Genomic DNA, 25953 nt, shown 5'->3' on the forward strand with positions numbered 1-25953 from the left:
AGAGAACGTATATCAAGAGCTGCCGGGAAGCTACTATGGGATTGACCAGGCTGGTAATCCGGTTAGGATAACGGCGCTGGCAAAGGAGATGCCCATACCGGCAGTAACTCTGCAGCAGCCAGGTACAACTCGCGTTGTACATGTAGGAGAAAGGGCAACTACAAATACCATTCAAGCCATACCATTACAGGCTGCTGCTCGCCAGAATGCGGCGATACCTCCTCCTCCAGGTCCTGAGTACGTGAGACGCGATGAGGTAGAGGAGATGATTAGACAGGCAAACCCTAGGGCCCAGATGGATGGGGTCTATGAGGGACCTTTCCCACCGCACATAATGCTCGCGCCTTTCCCCAGGGGCTATAAAAACATCATATTTGCTACCTTTTCAGGGGAGGATTCCGAGAATGCGGTAACTCATCTGGCCAGGTTCAGGGTACAATGCGGCCAGTACCAGAATGATGACGTCCTCAAGTGCAGGATCTTTGGCACCTCTCTATCAGGGGCTGCCTTTAGATGGTTCTCCAAACTGCGACCAGGAACTGTGGCAGATTGGCCTGCAATGGAAAAGCTCTTCCGAGAGACTTTTGGGGCCACAGAACCTGAGGTCGACTTGGCTTCTCTCACCCAGATGGCCCAACAGCCCACAGAGTCCGCTGTGGCCTATCTTCAGCGCTTCCAGATTCAGAAGGCCAAGCTGAATGTGATCCTGCCAGAGAAAGAATTGATCAAGTTGGCGATCAAGGGCTTAGAGCCTCGCCAGCGAAAGAAGCAGCATGGCAGCATGATCCAGTCAATGGGAGAGCTCATCACAGAGGTGGGAAGCTTCGAACACCTCCTCAGAGAAACTGACGCCAGGAAGAATGCCTCCAGAGGCACATACGTACCAGGGAAACATCGCACTGTAGCGGCCCTGAGCTACCAGCCGGCTACGTATGATCCTTACTACCACTATCAAAGTGAGGAAGTGACTCAGGAGGACGAGGAAGAAGATGAAAGCGACATCGCCGCTTATGAACTGACAGGGAGAAAGAACCCAGCCTTAAAGCAATTGAAAATCTCCAAGGAACCTGTCAAGCTCAAATCGATGGCCTTCACTAAACCTGAATTCGCGACGTATACATATGATGCCAACAAGGCACACGAGATTCTAGATGAGATGATCGCCGCGAAGATGGTGAAGACCGACTTTGGACCTTTCCCTCGACCAGATCAGCTGAAAGGAAAGAAGTACTGCAAATTCCATAACCTGTGGAACCATAATACAGCTGATTGTGTGAAGCTCAAGGACCAGATTCAGGTATGGCTCAACAACGGTAGTCTTCAGGTGGAAGCTCCAGTAACTGCGGCAGCGCTTGTGGACCTAAACCCTTTTCCTGATACTGGGATTAACATGGTCGATGTGAACTGGACCAAGCAGAACCAGAGGAAACCAACTCTGGATTTATCCACGAAAGGACAAAAAACGGAGCCTAAAGAGGCTCCGGCCCAGAAGAAGACTAAACCATTTGGTCAGGCCTCGCCAGTAGTGCTATGCTCGCGATGCAAAGAAGAGTGTGGCATCCAAGCGCCGCACGAAGAGATCGAGCAGACATTTCGTTTTGGCTCTCTCCCGCCCATTGAGTGGGCTTCGCTATCACGAAACTACCAGCCTTCCAGCCCAAGAGAAAAGGAGGGAATGGGGTCGCCTACATCGCCAAAGGACTCCAATCTCTTCAAGAAGCTGAAGGCAGCTGCGGCTGACCAGAAGATGGAGGAAAAGGTCGCGAACAAGCACAAAGACATTTTGACCAAGCCCTACATACCACCTGCTTCAACCGCTACCATTAAAGAGGGAAAGTGGTACACCAGGGAAAAGGGGAAGGCAGTGGAGATAAGTCCTTCCAAGAAGCGAAAACTGCAGCGCAGATTTGGTGAAGCCAAGCGCGCGCTAGAGGCTTTAGACCAGGGCCTGATCAAACCTTCCCAGTTGGTCAAATCTCCTGAGCAGTATCAGAAGGAGATGGAAGCGCTCGCTGCCAAGCCATTAGTGGCTCCTCGCAGTCTGCGAAAACCGGCGAGCTCAGAACCTGGGGCATCTAAGCCCACTGTTTTTTGTAGGATTACCAAGGAGAGAACACCTCCGCTGGCCCGAAAGGAGAGCTCGCCGTCCAGGCGACCACACGTCAGGCGCAGGATGTCTCGCGAGGAACCAGAAGCCAAATCCTCGGTTTTCGAGAGACTGGGGGGCAAAGACAAGACTACCGACACTTTACAGTGGAGACCTAAGAAAGTCCAGAGTTTGGTGGTTGCTCCCCCAAAGGCGGACATTGCTAAGGAACGAAAGCCAGATTCCTTTGAACAAGCTTCAGTGGTTCAAGAGCTCGAACAATATGAAGTAAAAGGCCTCGCCGAGGAATCCTTAGTGGACAGGTTGGTCAAACAATTCAACACGGATATCCCCGTCCACGAACCCAAGCTTAACCTGGAGGACGATATAGAACTCGAAACGTCCTGCAATATGGTTTATGTGCTTCCAGCGCGGTATGCAATACCGGTCGCTGCTCAAGAATGCGTAGAAGCTGAAGAAAGTAATACACCACCCCTGCAGATCACGTCAGCAGTCCCAACACCGGTAGAAGAGTTTGTTTGTCTGGAAACAGAGGACGCTAACGGTAAAGAATTCTTCATGAGTTTTACTAGGCCAACGCCTGCTATGGTCCAACACATGAGACCTTTATACATCACGGCGGACATTGGCGGTACCAAAGTAAGCAAGATCATGGTTGATACCGGAGCTGCTGTTAATGTCATTACTACCAGGACCATGCACCTGCTAGGGATCAAGAAGGAGAAGATCCAGTCGACGTCTCTTACTCTCAAGAACTTCGCGGGGACTGTAACAAAAACCTTGGGTTTACTTTTCTTGCGTATCAAGGTAGGTCCAGCAGAGGGAGTTTACGCTTTCTTTGTGACAGACTGCTATGCGGCCTACAGCGCTATCCTGGGCAGAGATTGGATTCACCGGAGCTACTGTGTTCCGTCAACCCTCCATCAGGAACTTATTATGTGGAACAGGGAGACAGACAAAGCTGAAGTGATCAAGGCGGACCCTCGTCCTTTCCCAGTATCCGCAAACTATGTAGATGCCAGGTACTACTTGGAGCCTATCGCTCCATTGCACGTCAGTGGCATCGATAACAAAGGCCGCCCCACAGGGGTGACGGCCTCTGAACTGGCACAGTGGGGGCTTACGCTCGCGAAAGAAGGCTTAGAGAGGCCTGGCCACGCTGTGCCTAAACCCTTGAACGATTAATGGATTACTACCTTCCAGAGGAAGGGATAGAGGCCCTCCACTCGCTGCATGAAAGATTATCATCATATCTAGTGGAAAAAGAGGCCTATGAGCAAATCGCGACTTTGGAAATTGTTGAAGAGGGACTCTCTGATCAGGAACAAGAGGATGAGGTAGATATCCAGCTCGCTCCGGCAGCATTGGACGACACGCCTCCTAAGGTCAGAGATCCTACCGAGAAAGTCAATCTCGGAACAGCAGAGGAGCCTATGGAAGTGGCTATCAGCGCTTACTTAGAGCCTAGCGAGAAACAGAGGCTTATTGACTTATTATTAGAATTCAAGGACTGCTTTGCGGAAAAGTATGAGGATATGCCTGGCCTGTCACCGGACTTGGTCTGCCATCAGCTACCAACACTCCCTGACAAGAGGCCTGTGAAACAAGAGCCGCGAAGAATGAATTCAGAGACTCAAATCCTCGTCAAGGAGGAGGTTGAAAAAATGCATAAATCAGGCATTATCAGGGTGGCCAAATACAATCAGTGGCTATCTAACATAGTGCCTGTCCGCAAGAAGAATGGTAAGATGAGGGTCTGCGTAGATTACAGAGACCTTAATACTGCTACACCTAAAGATGTCTACCCCATGCCGGTCGCGGATATGTTGGTCGACGCCGTTGCGCGACATGAATTATTGTCCTTCATGGATGGCACTGCAGGGTATCACCAGATCCCGGTCGCAGAGGAAGACAGACACAAGACCGCGTTTCGTTGCCCTGGGTTCGCGGGCGTTTTTGAATACGTGGTTATGCCTTTCGGACTGAAGAACGCTGGCGCGACTTATCAACGAGCCATGAACCTGATCTTCCATGACATCCTTGGAAAGATTTTGGAGGTTTACATTGATGACGTGGTTGTCAAATCTCAGAAACGAGGGGACCACATCACAGATCTCAGGAAAGTGTTCGAACGCATGCGACAGCAAAAGCTTAAAATGAATCCCGCTAAGTGCGTTTTTGGGGTTCAAGCAGGAGACTTTCTTGGGTTCATTGTCCATCAGAGGGGAATTGAGGTCCCTGAAGACAAAGCGAGCGCGGTCATCAACGCTTCTCCACCACGCACGAAGAAAGAGTTGCAGCGTTTGCTCGGTAAAATTAACTTTTTGAGACGCTTTATCTCTAACTCTGCAGGTAAGATCCAGCCGTTCTCTCCTCTGCTGAAGCTACAGGGGCAGAGCGAGTTCGTCTGGGAGCATAAACACCAAGAGGCTTTTGATAAAATCAAGGCCTACCTCGCGAGCCCACCAGTGCTCGTTCCTCCTAGGGCTGGATTCCCATTAAAACTATATGTTTCAGCAGCTGAGGCTTCCGTTGGCAGCCTGCTCGCTCAAGATGATGCAGATGGTGTCGAACATGCTATATTCTATCTTAGTAGGACACTCACAGACTGCGAGACAAGGTACACTCCAATGGAAAAGTTGTGTCTCACATTGTACTTCTCAGCATGCAAGCTGCGCCACTACATGTTGTCCTTTACCACTTGCATCATCGCTCAGACTGACTTGGTCAAGTACATGCTGTCGCGGCCTATTTTGAGAGGCCGCATTGGCAAATGGGTATTGGCTTTATCTGAATTCTCGCTTCAGTACGTGCCACAAAAGGCAGTTAAGGGACAGGCTATCGCAGATTTCCTTGCACACCATCCCACCTTAGACATCCCTATAGTGAAGGAGCTAGAAATAGCAGCTGTTACCATAGCTCGGCCAGATTTAGTGCGCATCCCAGAATACGCTATTCGGTATCAAGCCACAGTCTCCTTGCAGCCCTGGATACTATACTTTGATGGTTCAAGAACAGAGACGTTAGCAGGGGCAGGGATTGTTCTGGAAAACCCAGCGGGCGATCGTTTTTCTTATTCTTTCCAGTTGGAGTTCAAATGTACAAACAATCAAGCAGAGTATGAGGCCCTGATCATCGGCCTAGAGGTTCTGCTAGAATTGGGAGTCAGGGACGTTCAGGTACACGGTGACTCTTTGCTTATCATCAATCAACTCCACGGAAAGTATAAGTGTGAAAGCCTTTTGCTTACACCCTATTTACATCGCGCCATTGAGCTTCTGGATCAATTCGATGAAGCGGATTTGGAACACATACCTCGCGAGCACAACTTTGCGGCCAATGAGCTCGCTCAATTGGCTACAGGCATTACATTGAAGTATGGGGTTCGCGAGCGCATCCTGAAGGTCGAGCGACGCACACTGCCTTCGTGGCTCGCGCGACCTGACCCACCGGATGATCCAGTTGTCGCGGTTCTCGAGCCTATTGACGTCGATTGGCGCATACCGCTGATTGACTACCTCAAGAACCCAGACCCTACAGCAGACAGGAAGACTCGTTTTCTCTCCCTGAATTATTTTCTCAGAGGTGACGAGCTGCGACGACGTGGGGAAGACGGCGTAGACTTTCGCTGTGTCTATGGCCGCGAAGCCAAGAGGTTGATGCGCGAAGCGCACACAGGAGTGTGTGGAGCCCATCAGGCAGGCCCCAAGATGCGTTGGCTTATCAGAAGACATGGGTATTATTGGCCCAGCATTTTGAAGGACTGTATCGCGTTCGCGAAAGGTTGCCAAGATTGTCAGGCGCATGGTCCAGTGCAGCACATTCCCAATATTCCCATGCAACCTATTATTAAACCCTGGCCTGCCAGAGGCTGGGCTTTGGACCTGATTGGGATGATTCACCCTCATTCCTCACTCCAGCATAAGTTCATCATTGTCGCCACTGACTTCTTCACGAAGTGGGTTGAGGCTGAACCTTTGAAGGAAGCTTCCGGCGCTACCATTCGCCAGTTTATTTTTCAGAACATTATTTGCAGGTTCGGCATTCCAGAAGTGTTGGTCTCCGACAGGGGGGCAGCATTTATGGGCGGTGAGGTAGAGAAACTTGTCGCGGACTTGGGCATCCAGTTCGTCCACAGCACACCTTATTATGCCCAATCCAATGGTCAAGCAGAGGCCAGTAACAAGATCATTATCACCTTGCTCAAGAAGATGCTTGTCGAAAACCCTAGACAGTGGCACGATACGTTGTATGAAACCTTATGGGCGTATCGTACCTCCAAGAGGAATCCCACTGCTACAACCCCCTATGCGTTAATGTTCGGCCATGATGCAGTCTTACCTTTGGAACTCAACGTCCAATCTTTGCGCGTCCAAGATCAGCATCACTTGATCGGGGAAGATTATGTTCAGGCAATGTGGCAAGAACACGAAGATCTCAGCGAGCAGCGCTTGGCCGCTTTGGATAACCTAGTCATGGAAAAACAACGGATTGCTCGCGCCTATGACAAGAGGACACGTGGCCTTAGTTACAAAGAGGGTGATTTGGTTTGGAAGGCTGTTCTGCCTTTTGGCGAGAAGTTGACCGGTCGCGGTAAATGGACTCCGCGATGGGAAGGACCCTTCGTTGTTCATCGCATTCTGGAGCGCGGGGCCTTTCACCTCAAAGACTTGGATGGCGACCTCCACCGCAATCCCATTAACGGGCGTTTCCTGAAGAAATACTACCCTAGTGTTTGGGAGTTTGACGATCCACCGGATCAACCTTCTTCTCAGACAGGGGGGCAACCTTAGTCTCCCCAGGTTCGCTTCATCCATATTCAGGCCTTTCCTGTGGCCTTAGTATCCTGTACTTGCTTCACCTACGCATACTAGGGGGGCAACACTCTATACATTCAGGCCTTATTTGAGGCTTTTCGTTCAAAAATTTTCAATAATGTTTACATTTCAATGTTCCTTTCTTTGACATTATGGTGTTAAGAATGCATGTAATGGCCTATACCTGAGGCCTTATTTTACTTTGATTTGCAGAAAAGTGTTAAAGACTTTCATTCATAAAGTGGCTTTGCGGCCAAAAGCAATACAAAGTGCAAATCAAAATAACCACATTTGCGGTTTACAAGGCCAGAAGTGGCTTAGAGTAAAAACCATAAAGTTACAGGTCTGCTGAGAGTTTCTGGATCTTGTGGCAGCAAAGGGGCTGTGCTCGGGCATTCCTACTCTCCCTCTCTTCACCCACATGCCTCCTCTGCTTCGAGTTGCAGCCGCTACCGTCTGTACCGGACCAAAACGAAGGAAATAATCCACCGCAACCTTTTGGGAAGGATTATCCTCCGGGATGGAGATGGTCTTCACAGAGAAGCGCAACTCACAACCACATCTACCTCCAGGGGAAAAACATAAACCTGGTAATCAGACCCTGGAGGCAGGCTACGGAGCAAGAACAGGCGACCCATATTGGTCTTCCGCCCTTCTTCCTCCTGCTCCACGCGGGCAGTTTGAGAGAGGAGACCCCTCAAAATCTGGTTCCGCCGCTACGGGAGCACCACATGTTCTTTGGTCTAAATGAGGCCGGTGGATTTCACCGCGACTTCCAGAGACCAAAGACATGAGGTTGGACCTGAGGTTAGGCCATAAGACCTACCCAGGTATTGAGGTTAAGCCATAAGACCTAGGGGTTTGAGGCTAAGGCTAATATCGTGAGGAGAAGATCGTAGAAACTGGAGAAAGAGAAGTAGAGATTGCGATACTATTTCTGGGAAAGCCATATTGCGTTTGTGTCGATCATCTCTACAGAGTGCAGGTATTTATAGCGCCAATCTCAGTGGCCTCAACCGTACGATGGGCAGTTGTGATATTCTCATTGTCATCAATGAGCGTATCAACAAGATTAAATGTGAAGATCTCGGAAATGAAGGTAATTGAAAGCGCGTGGGAGACGGGGCAGTCTCCAAGGAGGTAACTGCTCCATTTCGAGATTATCTTTTCAATCTTATCAAACGGTTTTAAAGCAATAAAGGCAACTTAAAGCGTTGAACCGTTAAAGAGAATGAGGTATTATTTGGGCCAAGCAAAGTGGGCTAAATAAATAGTTATAATAATAATAATATTGTTCATACAAAATATGGGCCTAACTCTAGGGGCCCAAAAGTCTTCGGCCTGCATGGGTCAGGCGAAGGAAGAGTTCATCCAAACGAAAACTGGCATCTGCAGCAGCTTGTGCGGCTTGTTGGGCCGCCGCGCGTGCCTGAGCCAGTTCTTGGGATAGCGTCTCGAGAGCAGCGAGGGGTTGTTCCAACTGAGGCTCTGCATGAACGAGCATAGCAGTAACTTCGGTTAACCGGGCTTGAAAGGCTTTAATTTGGGCCCTCAAGTGATTCCTCTCAAGCGTCAGGTCCCTGATGAGGTTAGCTTGGTCGCCCAAGACGTCGCGCGCGGTCTCCGTTTGCTGATTAAGGTTCTGATAATGCATTTCGGTTTGCCTGGCCTGCGCATTCGCGACTGCCCGCTCGTTGAGCCCTTGAGGAAGAGCCTGCAACAGTTGATCGATTTCCTGGAATTGTTCCTCAGTGATGGCTCCCTCGCGCAAGAGCACCCTCAAGTATTCTAGGACCCTCACAGGCGCACCAGGAATCAAGATGTCGGGGCCCAGGAAGCGGCGAAGGCCTTCTCTGACTTCATCTACGACCCCAGGGGGGGCACTTCAAGCACGCGAGCTAACCTTTCCAAAGTAGAAGGAGTAGGAGGCTCAGCGACAGGGGCCTCAGGAGGTTCAGCGATAGGTACTTCTGGCACTGTTTCAGGTACCTCCGGCGTTGGTTCAGGAAGGTCTTCCAATTCTTCAGCTTCAGCGACTTGGGGGGCAGGGGGAGGAAGTTCCTGATCAACCATGTTAGGGACAGGCTCAGCAGCTTCTGCTTCTACTGCCCCGATTGCATCGTCCCCAGTTCCCACGACGTTTGAAACCTGGAAGAAGACATTGTCAGAATACTTGAACCAGGAGGTAATGATGAGATAGCTGGTCGGGAGGAATACCTCTTCGATTGGGGGCTCATACACAATGATCGCGAGCATTGTCTCTGGGCTAGCTTCGCTGGGGACAGGAGCGTCGTTTGTTTCCTCGCGAGGTGCGTCCAGTGGCAGTACGCTATTTTCAGCCTCCGGCGAGCTGTCATCTATGATCTGCACTGGTATCAAGGCCAATTGGGCGTTATCCACAGCGCCCGCAGGAGTTGGAGAGTGGGTCACAACAGTTGGCGCTAGAGCTTGGGAAGCAGATGTGCCTTCACCAACAGTTGAAGATCCTTCTTCAACGTGTCTCGAGGACCTGTGGCGAACCTGCAAATGAGGATTGTTATAGAGTCACACAGAATGAAAAGAAATTTCTAACAAGTGCTTAGTGTGCTTGTGTCTTACCAGTCGGTCAGCGATTGGTTCATCTTCTGCCCACAGGTCAGTTCGAGGATCAGAACGAGCGCGCTTCCGAGCCGAGAGAGCAGCGATCTGTTAGAGGCAAGGGATTAGGTATGACTCGTAAAAGAAAGCATGACTTGTACAAACAGAGGGTTCTTACCGTTTGCATGTCATCATCATCAGAGGAGGATTCTTTGTCCTCAGGCTCTATCATTACCGCCTTTTGCTTCCCAGACTGGCCAGCGGCTTGGGAAGCGTTGGCTGCGCGACTGCCAGAAAGTGGCGCGCTCCCCTGAAAAAAAAACAAAGTTTGAATTTAAGGGGGAAGGGATAAAAGAACAAAGGGGACAAAACATGAGTCAAGATTAGTTACCTCTTGAAGGGGTTCGCGGATTACAATACCAGCTTGGGCCTGACGTGGGGCTCGCGCGGGTCGCGGAGCCGGTTCAGCAGCAGGAGGAGGAGCTTGTGCAGCGTTTTCAGGGGTGCGAGCAAGTTGATCAACGTCGGCCGCGTAGGGATATCGCAGTTCCCCGAAGATGGCAGCGAATACTTCATCGTGCTGTTGCCGCCAGCAGTTAACAGAGACTTCGGCCCACCATGCATCATATCCTTCCTCAGTCGCGTCCACAGATTCAATCTCTTTGGCCCAGTCAGGGAGATCAACCAGCGCGAGCGTGCTTTGTGCTGGCGGAGGGCCAGAAAGGGATCCAATTCTACGCCAAGAAGTGTTGTAGTTCCAAGCATCATATAGAGGGAATGGCACTAATTGGACAAGGCCGAGTTGGCGGGCGAAGTGGTTGGGAGCATAAAGCTCATAACTGAGTTCGTCAGCGGCAATCCTGATGTCGGAACAGGAGATCGCGCGGCGAAAAGCCAAGCGCGCGCGATCACTGTAGCGAGAGGCGCCAGGGAGGAATCCATGTTCAAGCGGGGCTGGGAATCTTCTACTCAGCACTAAGTCGCAGTATGGCATCTCGTGCAGTAAGTACAGGTATGTGAAGCACTCAAAATAAGGAGGGGATGTGTACCTTTCGCCGCGACTGAGCCATCGACCCAAGAGTTGGTCAGTAGGCGGAAGTAATGGGATGTCGTCGCGACGAAAGTATGGAAAGTAAATTTGAACCCAGAAATCAAGGATCCAAAAGGGGCCAGAAATGCTAGTCTCAAAGGGATGCATTGTGGCTTGATACAAGGTACGGTAGAGGGCACCTAATACTGGTTGTCCTAGTCCCACACGGTGGCCGTTGTAGAGGGCCGTCGCCAGGGAAGTCCAGGCACCAGTGGGCTTACAGGAGGAGGTGCAGAAAATAAATTTACAGAGCCAGTACTCTAAGAAGGCAATCCCGCCAGTCGCATTGTGCTCCTGGCGGTAATAGGCCAGCCACCGCGGATAGGAGCTGCTATGGGCACCGCGACCATGTTGGGCCATGGTAGAGGTGAAAGTATCAGAGTCGAATTGGCCGTGCAGATAGGGTTCACCATCAATGGGTAGGCCGGTGATGGTGAGAATGTCCAGTAAAGTGACACTCATTTGGCCAAATCGAAAATCAAAGGTGTTGGTAGCAGTGTTCCAGAAACACAGAAAGGCAGCGAGTGGCGAACGATTGCCACCGCGCGGAAGACGAAAACAAAGATCAATAGTATGGGTGATACCTGCTACGTTCCAGCGGGCTAGATCTCGAGCGCGTGCTTCCCGGTACCAAGAAAGCTCTTCCGCACTGATGGAGGATGGCCAATGCCCTATTTTTGATCGATGGTTAGGGGCACTCCAACTGGTAAAATCCCCAGGAGTCCTTCGGAGGACTGGGATGGGGCGGCGAACAGGTAGGCCATAAAAAGCGATAGCGTCGGCCGGGAACACATCTCGCGGCGTTGGGCCCAGTCCGGCGTGTTGGTTCGAAAGTCGGAGGAGCAGAGGTCTTTGGATGGTAGTCTGGAGAATCAGGCTGGCGCCAATCCCAGTTCCCCAAGAGCGCGCAGCCTGTTCATTCAGTTCTTCTTCTTGGTCGATAACCATCTTTTTCGGGGGAGCCATTTCTGGGTTTTTGTGAGAAGGATGTGTGCAACAGAAGGTTTCTGGGTTTAGGAGACTAAAAGAGTTTCTGATGTGACAGGTCTGGAGTGGCTGCGGATTTAAATAAGAGATTTTGTGAGGGAAACGATGCGACAAAAAGGCGTTTCGCGAGTGAAAAGACGCAACCCTCATTAATGACATCGTTTCGAGCATCGAACGTGTCGTTTTAGTCCCCTTCAATCAGTTACACTTTCATGGGCCTGATTTCGAGGCCTGGGGGGCAATGTTTGAGCCCAAAAGTAATTTTGGCAATATCCTTCAGTGGATCTAGCACAGCGGGCCGATACCTGCGGCCCAAAAATAAACATACTTGGTTTTGGTTTACAACTCCGCCTATTTCGGAATCCATGAGGAGAGCAATGTCCTATTGGAATCAAGTAATAGAGATTGACTAGGAAACTCCAGTCAATAATCCTTTTACGACAAGGAACGGTCGAAACCCTAGGTATATATACCAGGTTTCAAGGACAGATGAAGGACCTCTCTCAAATCAATCAATCCTAGCGATTACAAAGCCTCCCAGGAGCAAACCTTCAACCTCGTTGAACCCCGGTGACCGCGATACAGTCCCAGTCTCCCAGCGAGCCGACTGCTAGCATCACCAGATCAACCCGGCGACCGCACTTCCAGTCCCAGTCTCCCAGCGAGCCGACTGCGAGCGCAACCGCCACCGTTACTACCAGCGAAGCAAGGGTAACGCCCTCGCACCCAGCGAAGCTAGAGTCACGCTTTAGCGCAACCCCGTGCTTCTCCCAACTTCCCAATGATTGCTCTGCTTAGTCTACAACACTAAGTATCGATTTGGTGAACGCAAGAGACCACAACCAAAGCCCTTACCCAGTAAGGCAAGAAGTCCTTCTCCGGAAGGCTAGAGAAGAACCCCGTGACGAGGTTGGTGCTCTCCTCGTCCACGGTCGCTTGAAGAAGAAGTCAGGTCAAGGGACTACCCCGACGACTGCACCCGACGGTGCTGGCACGCCTGCGCAATCACACGCTCAAAAGAGACAGTTTGCAAGCCAACTGGTTTTGGAGCCAAACAGAATAAATAAGGACTTTTCAGTTCGTTGTTATAATTTTGTTTTCCAAAATTTTTAAAGTTAAGTCTGGAATTTGGTTTTCTAATTTGTTTTTGGGATTAATAGATTGGTAGAAAACCGACATTTAGATGGAATTTTAAGTGCATGGAGATGGTCTTTCAATTTCCTATTGGGGATGGCCTAAATGACCTAACAAAGAATTTCGTGGGTTAATGACCTAAATAACCTAATGAAGAACTTGTGGATTTTTTTTGTCAAGTGGTAATTGAGTGAAAGAGCTGTGGTGTGCTATTCCTCCTTCTTATGTAATTTTCATCGAGAAAAAGAAATATTAATTTATAATTTTTTGACAAGTTTTAGTCACACCTCATTAATGATTAGACCAAATTCATAATTTACTTTTTCATGATCTGTATAATTAAAAACAAAAAACCAACTTGACTAAACTATTTCATCCCTTCAATTTTGGCACTAATGATCACCTTGCAAGTGATCACATCCACATTCCTAGTGAACTTAATTGCATAATATTGTCGCAAACTCAATACAACCATTCAATCAATGATAGCTGAAAAGGGAATGAACTAGAAGTTTCAAATCTAATGAACTAGGAAAACCAGCTCTAGAAACCCTAGAGTCTGAGCAGAGAGAAGCGGCGGTGGATTCGGTCGAATCTGGTAGAGACGAGGCTTCTTGTCATTAAGGCTATTTCACGGTGGGGCCCCAATTCAAGGGGGGCTCTAATAATAGAAGACCTGTTCCGCGCCGGGAGGAGTGCGATGTGATCGGGGGCTGCAAAGAAGCGGATCAGAGGTGGTGATTTGCCTGATTGGACGAGGCTCGCTTCGCCGATCTCGGCTGCGGTCAGATTTCCAGCCGGTTGCGCTGGGATTTGAAGCAAGAGGTGCCTGGCTTGGATTGTCGACGGTCTCTACTCGGATTGTTTCTACCGGATTTGATGGTGCGGTGGATTGGGCGGCCACCGGACAGACGGAAAGCGGTAGCAGCAATCTGGCCAGTACGGGCTAGGGCTGTTGTCCTCTTTGCTCGGGTTTGGGCCTGGGTCTAACCTTGGGCTGATGGACTCCTTGCTTTGGGCCAGTAGGGAGGGTGTCTTGCCACCCTCATTTGTCACTTAGTGATGAAGGTGGGCCTTGTCTAAGAGGTGGACCTTCTTGGGCTTTAGGTTGATATATGGTACATGATCAATCGTTTCGGATCATGATTGCTTCGGGAGTTGGTAATTATCTGAAATAAGATTGGTTGTCAAGCGGCTTATGGACAAGGAGTTGGCTCCTATTTATTTGCTAGGAAGTAGCGTTCTGTTGGCACCACAATTACGTGATTAGCTAATAGGAGGCTAGAATATGAGTTTGCCCTAGGAGACACAAAGTTTTTCTTTATACTATAAGCTCGCTTATAGCGAGCTCTAAACAGTCTTGTAATGGGTTTGCATTTGCTTGGTAGAGTTTGGGACTTGTCCGTTTCTTATTCAAGTACATGTTAGACTCTAGCCCATAATTATAGCTATTGAATCTAATGAAATCAATATCCTGTTAAAAAAAAAAATGATAGCTGAAAAGGAAATTTGCATGTCACAAATTCAACACCTGAGGTGAAGTTATACAAACAAAGATAATTTTTTGATAACTTCCTGCATAATAACGTACAATATTAATTTTTTTTTTTTTTTTTGGCGGTGGAAGGATGACCTTTATTGAATAAGTAAAACTTTACAAACAGAAAGACAAGACACAGAGAAAAAGAACAAGATAAACACCAAACAGAACAATATAGACATAAAGACTAACAACCCATCATAATCCAACGGCAACAAACCCTCTAAGGGAGAAAAGCACAACACGTGCCAAAACTGCCACACGTCTAAACTTCAGGTGACACAGAATATATATATTGCATGTAACCCAACAAAATAAACTCTCTCAAAAAAAAAAAACCCAACAAAATAAATATCTCATGTATATAGCATTCCAGCTAGTGTAGTATAATTAACGTAACCGATCACCAACCCGTCCAAAAAACCATTGTCCAAAAAACAAAGTTTTTTTTTCTACTAATCCAAAAAAACAAAGTTAAAATAACCACTGAAATCCCCTTCAAAAAAAAAAAAGACCATTGAAATCTCCATAAGTCGCAAGTGTTCCATTCAATTGAACTTTTTGGGTTACTTTATTGTTTTGTTTTGTTTTGTTTGAAACTTTGAATGGTCTTTTTAGCTTCAGTGGCCAAATAATATGAATCCTTTTTTTTTTTTTTTCGACAAGAATAATATAAATCCTTTTCAAGTTGCTACCCAACCTAACCCCTTTGTCCACTACGCAATTCTAATCTAAGTCTAGTGCTCAAAATGAATGGTGCCATAAAACCAATCCAATCACTTCATGAGTTGTTCAGATAAGACTTTGCCCCATTTGTTTTTCTATATATATTTGATTATATATTCAACAAAATAAAATTGAAATCAAATCATGGAAGATCTGCCAAGTGTAGAACCAACTTCACCAACAATCCCAATTTTAAACGATTACCTTTTAATTCATGTGATAGATGTCCCCCACTGGCTACTGCACACTGAAAACCACCATAATTGGAGCAACTTATTATTCCGGATAGTTTTTTCTAAAGCTGGGGACCCAATCACCACTGATGTGATTCGAATCTAATGGCAGCTGGTTCTTTAATCCCAGAAAGTGATCGACCAAAATATCTGGGGATTAAAGTGAGAGCAGTAAAACAAATGAAACATGCATGTTAATTGGCCTGAGAATCAAGCACGTAGCATTTGATTAATCATTTAAGGTTCTGGAATGATTAGAATAAGAAGCACGTGGAATTTTACCCATTTGGCTCAGATGCTCTGTGATTTTCTTTTGGTTCGTACAGTGCTTTGTGATACTGTGTACAGCTGCGGTTGTTTCATTTCTTTACTAGAAAAATTCTTCCAAAGTTGAATGCAAAGACAAAGTTGAACGCGTGGAAGTGAAAGGAAGGTTGGAGCTTTAAAATGGACTCTCTTTCCAGAAAAGAAAGGATGAAGCTTCAAAATGGACCCCTAAGCACATTAAACGGTCTACATCAGTTTTCTTGGTGGCCCTCTGGGATTTTGCCATTTTGGGGCCTCAAGCAGATATCGAGGAGAGCTGAACACCATATATATATATATGGGGACTTGGTCACGTACGAGGTACGAGAAGGTGAATGAGGTACCTGTGGAAAATTTTCTGGTATAACTTCATGATATATAAGAAAACATTTACATACCTAAACCTATATAATAGATGAAGACAAGAAAAAATCTCATATCACTCATTCAATCACTCGTTTACAATAACAAGGAAAAAACTAAACTTATATAATAGATGAAGACAAGAAAAAATCTTCTATCACTCCTTCAATCACTCGTTTACAAAAACAGTTTTTTCCTTGTTATTGTAAACGAGTGATTGAAGGAGTGATAAGCGACACAGCTACTCTATCTACTCTATACCAACTGACAATGTGAACGTAACTTATGCCACTACAACAAATCTGGGCATTAATGACCAAATCATAGTGACCAACTCATAGTTGGTCATTAATAGAATAGAATTAGTGACTAACATTATTCATTGGTCATTAAAATAGTTGGCGCTAGATTTTTTAGAACTCCCGCCTAATTATGATTTCGTAGTGACCAAGTGCTTAATTAATAGTGACCAGCTTAGGTTTGGCCACTGCAAGTTTTAATAACACCTGCACTTAGTGACCAACTAATTCTTTAATGTATTATTTCAAGCGGTGATTCCCAAATTTTCACAAAGCGGTCTCCCAAAGTTATAAGCGCGCGATTCCCAAATTTTCACAAAGCGGTCCCCAAAGATAAATTTCGTGTTCTTCTCCTGACTCAGATTCATCTTCTCCTCCACTCCTATTGCGTTCTTCACCTTCCATCTTCTCCTCTGCTCATATCCGCTCCTCTGCTCATATCTGCTCATATCCGCTCCTCTGCTCAAAGACGAGGTACTCCTCCTCCTCCTCCTCCTCCTCCTCCTTCGTTGGTTTGAATTGTGTGAAATGGCTTCGTTTGTGATTTCGGGTTGAGCTATTTGACTTTCGGTTTTTTCATTTTTTGGCAATCAAATTGACTTTGGGGGTTTGAATAGAGAGGTTTCATGAAGCAATTTGGTACTCAATTTAATTTTAGGGTTATGGCTGTTTGAGTTTTGATTTGATTTTCCTTATTTGTAATGATTAGGTTGCTGGGCTTTTCATATTTCTGGTTCAAGGTTCAGCTGGAGTCGAGAAGAAGGATTGGCTTTTTGTATTTGGGGTTTATGGAGGTCACTATTGCTCTGTTAACTCTTATGAAGTGAACCTTGTCTTGCCTGACAGGAACTATGGTGTTTCTTACTGAGGGAAAAAATTGGTTAGGCGATTGTGTATACTTTTGGTTTCCTGTTGTTTTTAGCTTCTTGTCCGAATGCATATGCCGCTAATTCTGTATGACCTATGAACATTGATATTCATGACATCAATAAAGTTTGATTTCCCATGATATTCGTGACACCCAGATGAATGACCAATGGTACGTTATAACTTTTCTTTGCTGTGCAGTTTAGCAATTGGTTCTGTACTCGGCTTCTGGGTGTTTTGTTGTCAAGTTGATGTTGGTAATGTTTCTCTCTTTCTCTTCTTCTCATTTTCTTGTCTTAATTGATTGTCTTTTCTGTTTGTGTCGTCTCATAAGGCAAATTTCTTACCAAATTAAACTCTGCTTTGGTGTAAAATTAGTTTGGAGAACAAGAACTATAAAACAAAATAATTAGTTTCACTGATAGTAGATGTTTGGAAAAAAGGCTTCAGTATTCAAATAGTAAGAAACAAGGTTACATTGCTCCTTGTATAAGTGCTTGTTGTTTTGTGCTTTATGCACGCGACATCAATTTGGTGTGACCTTAAACAGGGGACTGTACTATAATAGTGCGGAGTGGTTGGTATAACATGTTATTAACTGTTGTAATTGAAGCATAGACCTGTTCACTACTTCATTCAATTGATGCTACTTTCCAATTTAGACTTGGTTTATACAATAGTTCATTTTTCACTAGATTTCTTTATGCCAAGAGTGAAGAGGAAGTTACATGCACTCTCCGGAGAAAGTAATAGGAAAGTTTCATGACTGCTGATATCACTATAATATTTTGGACTGACTTACATATTGGGTTTTTCATTTTTGTTCGTTTAACGTTTTCTTCTGTTACAAATTTGTAATACAGTGGCACAATTTGTTAAATTTTTTGAGACAAATGACTAGTAGATCTTTGAAACTTGAACAAACTATGATTTTTATATGAAGATTTATTCACTTAGCCGATTTTGTATATTGAGGATTGGTGCTTAACTGGTACTGTACGTATCAAATGGGGGAGGATGTCGTAGACATATTACATTGTTTGCGGTTACTCTGACATAATCTATTATTCCCTTAGGAGCTCAGTTGCTTATCTTTTTAGTTCAATAGGGATCATAACATAACCTGACATATGAACTGATAAAGTGATACCTCAAAAACTACCAACGTGGGAACTGGAAGCAAGACAAACTAATATTTGTAACTAGTTTATGCAGTACTAGAAACAGTAAATCTATGTTTTGCTTTGTAATATTTAGACTGCATCGCCATGGTTTTTGTTTCCTTATTATCTTGTTTCTTTTTGTCTGTTAGCACATCTAGAACTGTCAATATATGGGGTCTTGTTGTGACTTTGATTCTTACGGAGCTAATTAGATTAATGGTTCAGTGATTGGTACAACAGGGACCTCATGGTATATATTTATGGGCAGTCAAGGACTAAACACCTTTCTTAATGGAAACTAAATCAGTAAATCCTTATCATAATGTACCTTGGAAAACAGTAATCGTATATGTACAACTATTATAGCAATAGACATCGCTTAACAATGATTGAATGTTGAACTATGTTTACTGGACTAGAACATATCTTTCTATTCCTATTCCCTGTTCTACAAGAAGTATGATCAAGTGCATTAAAAAAAGAAGAAGTTGTTACTGTACTATTCATTAACTTGTCCAATTTTTGCAGCTTTCAACTACTGAATAGGAGCCAACAAGTCTCAATATCCAATTTACAAAAGAAGGTAAGACTTCTTTTGTTATTTCTTATTACAAACTTTTTTTATGGTTATGAAACATAGATATGCTCTATCTTATATTAAAATATACTAAAACATAGATATATAGTACTTCTTGGCTAGTATAATCAAAGCAAGATGGTCCTTTATTGAATAGCTTTCTGTTGAAATTTAGTTGTTATAACTTAGTTTACTGTCTCTTTTCTAATATTTGCTAGAGTTGGTCTGTATCATTGATGGATAGAAGTTGGATTCAGTTACCCACTAGGGGAAGGAGAGAATATATCAATGGGGTGAAACAATTCATGAATTTCGCAATTGCCCACATGAAGCCAGGGTCTGATTTGATACCTTGTCCGTGCATGGATTGCAATAATTTTCGTAAATATAGCCCAGACCAAGTTGAGGATCATTTATATGCAAATGGAATGGCTAAGGGTTACACTAAGTGGACAGATCATGGAGAAAATGACGATGATTTTGAACTAGAAGATGATATTTTGGAATCTGAAAATGAAGAGGATGTTGATGATGTAGTTGAAATGTTAAATGAATTCCAAGCTCATGATGATAGGGAATCTCAAGAACATGTCCCTATTATGGAAGAAAATAAGTTTAGACGATTGATGAGGGATGCAGAGCAAGAATTATATCCTGGTTGTCGAAAATTCTCTAAATTATCCTTCATTGTAAAGCTGCTTCATTTAAAGATAATGTTTCGTGGTAGCAACAAGTTCTTTTCAGCATTGCTTGAGTTAGTGAAAGAGGCATTACCTGATGGAAATACATGTCCTAGATCTCATTATGAATCAAAGAAGATTATACGAGACTTGGGTCTTAGTTATGACAAGATCCATGCATGTAAAAATGATTGTGTACTCTTTTGGGAGGAGTATGAAGATAAATTGGAGTGTCCGATATGTCAGGAACCTAGGTACTCTTTTGATAATGGGAAGAAGAAGATTCCCCAGAAAATCTTGAGATACTTTCCATTAACTCCAAGGCTGCAAAGATTGTTTATATCGAAGAAAACAGCTGTAGATATGAAATGGCACAAGGATAAACGACCAGATGATGAGTATATGAGGCATCCTGCTGATTCTCAAGTGTGGAAGGACTTTGATCTAAAGCATGAGTCATTTGCTATGGATTCTCGCAATGTTAGGCTTGGATTATCATCTGATGGCTTTAATCCATTTGGTAATTTAAGTACCTCTTATAGCATGTGGCCTGTTTTTCTTGTTCCATACAATCTTCCGCCGTGGAAATGCATGAAAGATCCATACTTCATGATGTCATTGCTTATTCCTGGACCAAGAGCTCCTGGAAATGACATTGACGTGTTTCTACAACCGTTAATCAAAGAATTAAAGCAATTATGGGAGGTTGGGGTTGATACATATGATGCTGGTTCTGGACACAATTTCCGTTTAAGAGCTGCATTATTGTGGACAATAAACGACTTTCCTGCATATGCAAATTTGTCTGGATGGAGTACCAAAGGAAAAATGGCGTGTCCTACTTGCAATGACCAGACACCTCATCAATGGTTGAACAATTGGCAAAAAACTGTATATTATGATCATCGTCGTTTTCTGCCACAAAATCACAGATTCAGAAAAAATTTGGAGTTTAATGGTAAAGTTGAGAAGAGATTAAAACCTGCTTTATTATCAGGGGATGATGTGGTTCGCCAATTGACTCATGTTTCACAACCATGTTTTGGAAAGGGGAAGAAGAGAAAGCGTTGTGCTGATCATTTGAATTGGAAAAAACGAAGCATTTTCTTGGCACACACTCAAGCTACGCCACAATCTTGATGTAATGCACATAGAAAAAAATATTTGTGATAATATTTTGGGTACATTGATGGACACTGAAGGTAAGACGAAGGACTCATATAAGACTCGTCTTGATATGGAAGAGATGGGCATCAAGTCTGATTTACACCCTAAATGTATTGATGGTGTGATTAAGTTTAGACCAGCATATTACACTTTTAATACAGATGAGAGGAAGGGTTTTTGTGAGTTCTGTAGTTGTACGAAACTTCCAGATGGCATGGCTTCAAATATCTCTAATTGTGTGAACTGTGCTGATTCTAAGATTTATGGTTTGAAAAGTCACGATTGCCACATTATATTGCAGCGACTTCTTCCTGTTGCCTTGCGTGGGTACTTGTCTAAAGATGTTCGTGATGTCATTATTAAATTATGTTTATTCTTTAAGGAGTTGACTTCCAAGACTTTGAGATTGGATGTTTTGGAAAGACTAGATAAGGATATTGTCGTACTCCTATGCAAGTTAGAGTTGAACTTCCCACCCTCATTTTTCAACATTATGACTCATTTGCCAATTCACTTGGCTTATGAGGCCATACTTGCTGGACCAGTACAATACCGATGGATGTTTCCATTTGAGAGGTAATATTTAGAAGCTTTAATTTCTTATGTGGTTGTGTTGATGCATTTATTTCTTTTTGGCATGTGCTGATGCTTCTATATTTGTGGTTTGTGCTTATGCATATATTTGTGGTTGTGGTGGTGCATTTAAATTTTTGTTCTTCTTTGGTACGTGCTGATGCTTCTATATTTGGGGTTGTGTTGATGTGGTTGTGCTGATGCATATATTTTTCTTTATTGTGTTGATGCACTTATTTCTTTTGTTGTACTAGTGCTAAAAAGACTATCAATTTGTTGAGAATGTTAGTTCATTGCTTCACTAGAACTGCATCATTTTCGATTTATTTTGGATAAGAAAATTTATCTTCTTTTACCTCATTAATCTTTATTTGTAACATAATTGGATTACTTTATGTATACATAGTTTGGTATTAACTGTTATTTACATATCCTGGTTGCAGAAAAATGCATAACTTAAAGGATTATTGTAGAAACAAAGCCCACCCCGAAGGATCAATTGCGGAAGGTTATTGTGATTGTGAATGCCTGACATTTTGCTCCATGTACTTTCGTGATGTTGAGACAAAGTTTAACCAAGTAGACAGGAACCATGATGTAAGTGAGAGAAGGATGGGTTTATCTGTTTTCACACAGAATGTTAAGTTGTTAAAGGGAGCAGTTGATGATGTTCTTAGCCTAACTGACTTTTCAAGGATTCGATGGTATGTGCTGAATAATTGCGATGAAGTACTGCCATATATAAGGTACATGAGCTGCTGTAATGTAGATGTGTATTCTTAATAGGCAATAATTTGGCCAAGTTCTGAATATTTCGTTCTGCATGCAGGGAACATAAAGCAGAACTTGAGAGGCAAAATATTCCAAACATAGGAAAAGAACAACAACAGAAGTTTCATAAATGGTTTTTGCGACGTGTGAGTGATGAATATTTTAGCATATATAATTCCAAACTGTACTTGTGTATTTTTCATTGCTTAGTCTAATATTGGTAAGTTGTGTAAATAGGTTCAACAGATGCAAGTTGAGGGTTCAACAGAAGATGTTGAATCCTTACTAAACTTGGCCAGTGGACCTCAGCGTGAAGTGGCACGATATAGTGGGTGTATCGTCAATGGCATAAGGTTTCATACTCAGAAACGCGACGCAAATAAAAAAACTCAAAACTATGGAGTGGTAGTCAAAGGAGAGCATCGTGGTAAAAGTATCGACTTTTATGGTGTTTTGAAAGATATAATTGTGTTATCATACCTTGGAAATAATCAGGTGGTCGTTTTCAAGTGTGATTGGCTGGACCTCAATGCAAGAAGGGGAATTCAAGTTGATGAGAACCAGTTTACAAGTGTTAATTTTACCAAAAAATGGTATATGAATGATCCATTTGCATTGGCATGTCAAACACAGCAAGTATACTATTTGAAAGATACAAAGCATGGTAGTAATTGGCGTGTTGTAGAAAGGTCGCAGCCTAGAGGGATGTATGATTTTACAGAAAAAGAAACTGAAGTGGGTGATTCATTAGAGGAGGTAGAAGATCCATATCAGCAAGAGTCACATAGGTACGTCGATTCAGTTGAAGTTGATGTTGGAGAGACGTCATTACATAGGGATGACATAGAAATGATCGTTGTTGATTTGAATGCTAAAGATAGCGATGCAGAAGATGGCGACTTTAATGATGAAGATAATGAGTTGATGTCTTATGATGATATCGAGGACGACTCTGCGTAATAGAATCCATGCATATTCTATTCCACAATTTTGTATTGTCATGATTTTATCATATGTATGTCAATGTCATACAAAGCTTGGGTTTTTAATTCTAACTTCCAAGTTCATTTTGATACTAGTTCATTAGTTTGTTTAATGCATTAGGATAAATATATTTATTTTGTTGTATAAGGTAAGCATTAAAACAATTACTTCAAGAGATTTAGAGTCATGCTAATAGCTCTTTTTTTCATGACAGGTTGTGTGTGTATATATATCATTATGGCTAATGGTAGACAAGGTCCAAGGTTTCTACATCAATTGCGGACGAATGCACTGCCACAACACCAAATGCGATCATCTACTCAAAAGATTTCAAAGCTTGCAAAGTCTTTAAGCAAGCCTACAACACCAGCACAAGCACCGGCAGCCCCATTGCACTCATCAGTAGAGCAGATTATCACTTCCATTCCTACTCAAAAGATTTCAAAGCTTGCAAAGTCTTTAAGCAAGCCTACAACACCAGCACAAGCACCGGCAGCCCCATTGCACTCATCAGTAGAGCAGATTATCACTTCCATTCCTAATCATGTTCCAAAACATCATTGTCCACCTCAAGTTCAATCATCACCACTTATGCGAATGCTAAGATCAACTTCTGTTAAGCAAGGGTCAACTTCTATTAACCAAGGATCAACTTCTATTCAACAAGAGTCAACTTCAACTGCAAATGCCACAGAGCCTACTCAAGTTGCTTGTTCTCCCACGGTAGAAGAGATCACTAATACTAATAGTAAGTAATGAAACAAAATGTACATAATATGATTAATAAGTAAAACAAAAATAATTTGTCAACTGAGCTTTGATAATTTAATGGTATAAATAGTATTTTAAATTATTGTTTTATATGATCAGTTTGATAATTCATGTAGGTGGTGCAGTTTGCAAGAAAGTGCGTGGTGAGACTCGATGTCTTGAGCTATCCAAGAGGAAGCGCGATGGTGTTCAACTTGATATTGATATTCCAAAGCATACTATGAGAGCTGTAGGAACAAATTGTCAATTCTACATTACGGGTATGGGGTGCTTTGTTCGAAAAAATGTTCCACTGCAAATTAAGAAGTGGTCTGAGCTCTCAAGAGAAGATGTTGCTTTGCTAATTCGCCATGCCCGTGTAAGTATACCATTCCATTTTCTTCAAATATACTAGACCTAAATTATGTACAAAAAATTATTGTCTATCACATGAAATCTGCCTTGTTTGCTAATATGGTATTATATAATATTAGGAAAAATTCAAGTTGAGCAATGAGTCTCATGTGGATGAGGCAATTGAGAAACATATGATGAGATATTTTACCACTTGGCGCTATAATTTGCGTAAGAAATTTCTGAAATATGACTCAATAGAGGAAGCTGTAGAAAATCGACCTGAAGATGTGGAAGAGGAAGATTGGAACTATTTGATCGCAAATCTGTGGCAAGATGGAAAGTGGCTGGTTAGAATTCTTTCAATGTTTATTTTTTCAAGCCAATTAGTAATTTTTTTTTTCATCTACAGTTGTACTTGCTATAGATTGTGGAGTTTGTGATTTGATTTTTATACAGGAAACAAGTGAAAAAAACAGGAAAAACAGAGATAAGTTGGAGATAACACATTGTGCAGGGACAAAGGCATTTAGTCGCCTTAGAACTGAAAATGTAAGCTTCAATTTCAGTTTTTTTGTTAAGGCATGTTCAACTATGAAAGGTGTATGTGACATATATTTTGGGTTGTGGTTAAACTAAAATAGCGAAATCTTGAGAATGGAGAGGAAGTTGGTCGTATTGACCTTTTTAAGCTCACACGATATAGCGAAAAGAAATCTGCATGGGTTGGTGATACTGCAAAGAATGCTTTTGTGAGTTGCTATATTTTTTATTTCAATTATTGTGTTATTGTAAAAATAACAGTACTTACAAAATGGTTTATATATATATATACATGTCCACTCTTTTGTAGGAAGAGATGAAGAATCTACAAAACGAGCCACAAATGAATGAAGAAACTGGTGAAATAATGTCTGAAGATGAGATCTATGATAAAGTTCTCTCGAAAATTGTTGGTCCACCTCGATCAGGCTATATACGAGGCTTAGGAGCTGGGCCAAAGCCTAAAAGATCTAAACTTGCAGCAAATGATGCTCAACTGAGGGAGGCAAATCAAAGGGCAGATCAAGCAGAAAGACGAGCAATGCAGCTTGCAGAGGAGTTGATGGCTGTGAAGTCTACTGCAGCTCAGCAAAATGAGGAGTTAAAGACAGTCAAAGCTGGTGCAGCTCAGCAAAATGAAGAGTTAGAGGCAGTGAAGGCTAGAGCCACTCAACAAAATGAAGAGTTGGAGGCACTAAAGGCAAGACAAAATCAGACCGACACACTTTTACTTAAATTGATGGCACAATTATCCCAAAACTAAAGGTATGCATACATGAGTCACTTGGGCTGTTGCAATTATATTATATTATGGAAACATAATTATTATAGTGTATAGTGAATACTAGGCCTTTTTAGATGCAACTCTTACTACATTAGGATGAAGGTTATAACTTGCTATATATGTTTTGTTATATTGCAGATTTGGTCTAAGCTTCAAAAAGTATGTACATCTTGCAAACTCTCATTGAAGGCTCATTGAACTTCTAGAAAGACTTGAATGTAGTTTTGTCTATTTTGAAATTGTTATCAAGGATGGATATTAACATCTCTATATTTTGGATTTGCAAATGTAGTATTTCAAGATGGAGATATTGACTGGTTTTAGAGTACATTTCACTTTGTGGTGTTGGACTATATATTGAATGCTACTTTTAGAAGGTTATTGCATGAAAAAATGTACATTGTCTCCATTTTGAAAATGTAGCGACACACTTAGTGATCAAGTTTGTTGGTTATTAACATCAAACTTAACAACCTAGAATAGTTGCCAATTTAGTTACCAAATTATCAGTGACCTAGTAATATGGTCACTAAAATTATTCAATTTAGTGACCATTGGTAT

At 43.3% G+C, this 25953-nt stretch overlaps 2 protein-coding genes across 8 annotated transcripts; one reads left to right on the top strand and one right to left on the bottom strand.

The window, feature by feature from the left end:
- Positions 1-8583: 8583 nt before the first annotated feature.
- Positions 8584-12098, bottom strand: LOC133727757 (uncharacterized). The gene is made up of 5 exons (XM_062155164.1): positions 9893-12098; positions 9680-9811; positions 9523-9609; positions 9142-9444; positions 8584-9072 (listed from the first exon to the last, which is right to left on the bottom strand). The coding sequence occupies exons 1-5, from the start codon at positions 11747-11749 to the stop codon at positions 8788-8790; spliced, it is 2664 nt and encodes an 887-aa protein (XP_062011148.1). The 5' UTR covers positions 11750-12098; the 3' UTR covers positions 8584-8787.
- A 4326-nt stretch (positions 12099-16424) lies between these two features.
- Positions 16425-25780, top strand: LOC133729103 (uncharacterized). 7 transcript variants are annotated; one of them, XM_062156572.1, is made up of 11 exons: positions 16436-16653; positions 16889-17059; positions 17248-17303; positions 18738-18792; positions 23176-23709; positions 23858-24090; positions 24206-24415; positions 24525-24617; positions 24710-24817; positions 24919-25373; positions 25531-25780. In XM_062156572.1, exons 5-10 carry the CDS (start codon positions 23199-23201, stop codon positions 25369-25371), a joined length of 1608 nt encoding a protein of 535 aa, XP_062012556.1. In that variant the 5' UTR covers positions 16436-16653; positions 16889-17059; positions 17248-17303; positions 18738-18792; positions 23176-23198; the 3' UTR covers positions 25372-25373; positions 25531-25780. The 7 variants fall into 7 exon arrangements, with proteins under 7 accessions (XP_062012558.1, XP_062012559.1, XP_062012557.1 ...); XM_062156569.1 differs by having other exon boundaries at positions 16437-16653; positions 23849-24090; positions 25531-25779; XM_062156574.1 differs by lacking the exons at positions 23858-24090; positions 24206-24415; positions 24525-24617; ... (1 more) ...; positions 24919-25373; positions 25531-25780 and adding exons at positions 19005-21209; positions 21650-21952; positions 22036-22123; positions 22215-22765 and having other exon boundaries at positions 16425-16653; positions 23176-23344.
- The last annotated feature ends 173 nt before the right edge of the window (positions 25781-25953 follow it).

The sequence above is a fragment of the Rosa rugosa genome, chromosome 2 (genome assembly GCF_958449725.1).
Source record: "Rosa rugosa chromosome 2, drRosRugo1.1, whole genome shotgun sequence".
Classification (NCBI taxonomy): domain Eukaryota; kingdom Viridiplantae; phylum Streptophyta; class Magnoliopsida; order Rosales; family Rosaceae; genus Rosa; species Rosa rugosa.

Bases quoted from the DNA above. Each gene is read 5' to 3' on its own strand.
- LOC133727757 (XM_062155164.1), bottom strand. From the start codon at position 11,749: ATGCTCGAAACGATGTCATTAATGAGGGTTGCGTCTTTTCACTCGCGA. The intron at 9,812-9,892 runs GTAACTAATCTT...TTTTTTTTTCAG, and splicing joins TCCGCGAACCCCTTCAAGAG to GGGAGCGCGCCACTTTCTGG. The intron at 9,073-9,141 runs GTATTCCTCCCG...GTCTTCTTCCAG, and splicing joins ATGAGCCCCCAATCGAAGAG to GTTTCAAACGTCGTGGGAAC.
- LOC133729103 (XM_062156569.1), top strand. From the start codon at position 23,199: ATGGCTAATGGTAGACAAGGTCCAAGGTTTCTACATCAATTGCGGACG. The intron at 24,091-24,205 runs GTAAGTATACCA...ATATAATATTAG, and splicing joins TGCTAATTCGCCATGCCCGT to GAAAAATTCAAGTTGAGCAA. The intron at 24,416-24,524 runs GTTAGAATTCTT...ATTTTTATACAG, and splicing joins GGCAAGATGGAAAGTGGCTG to GAAACAAGTGAAAAAAACAG.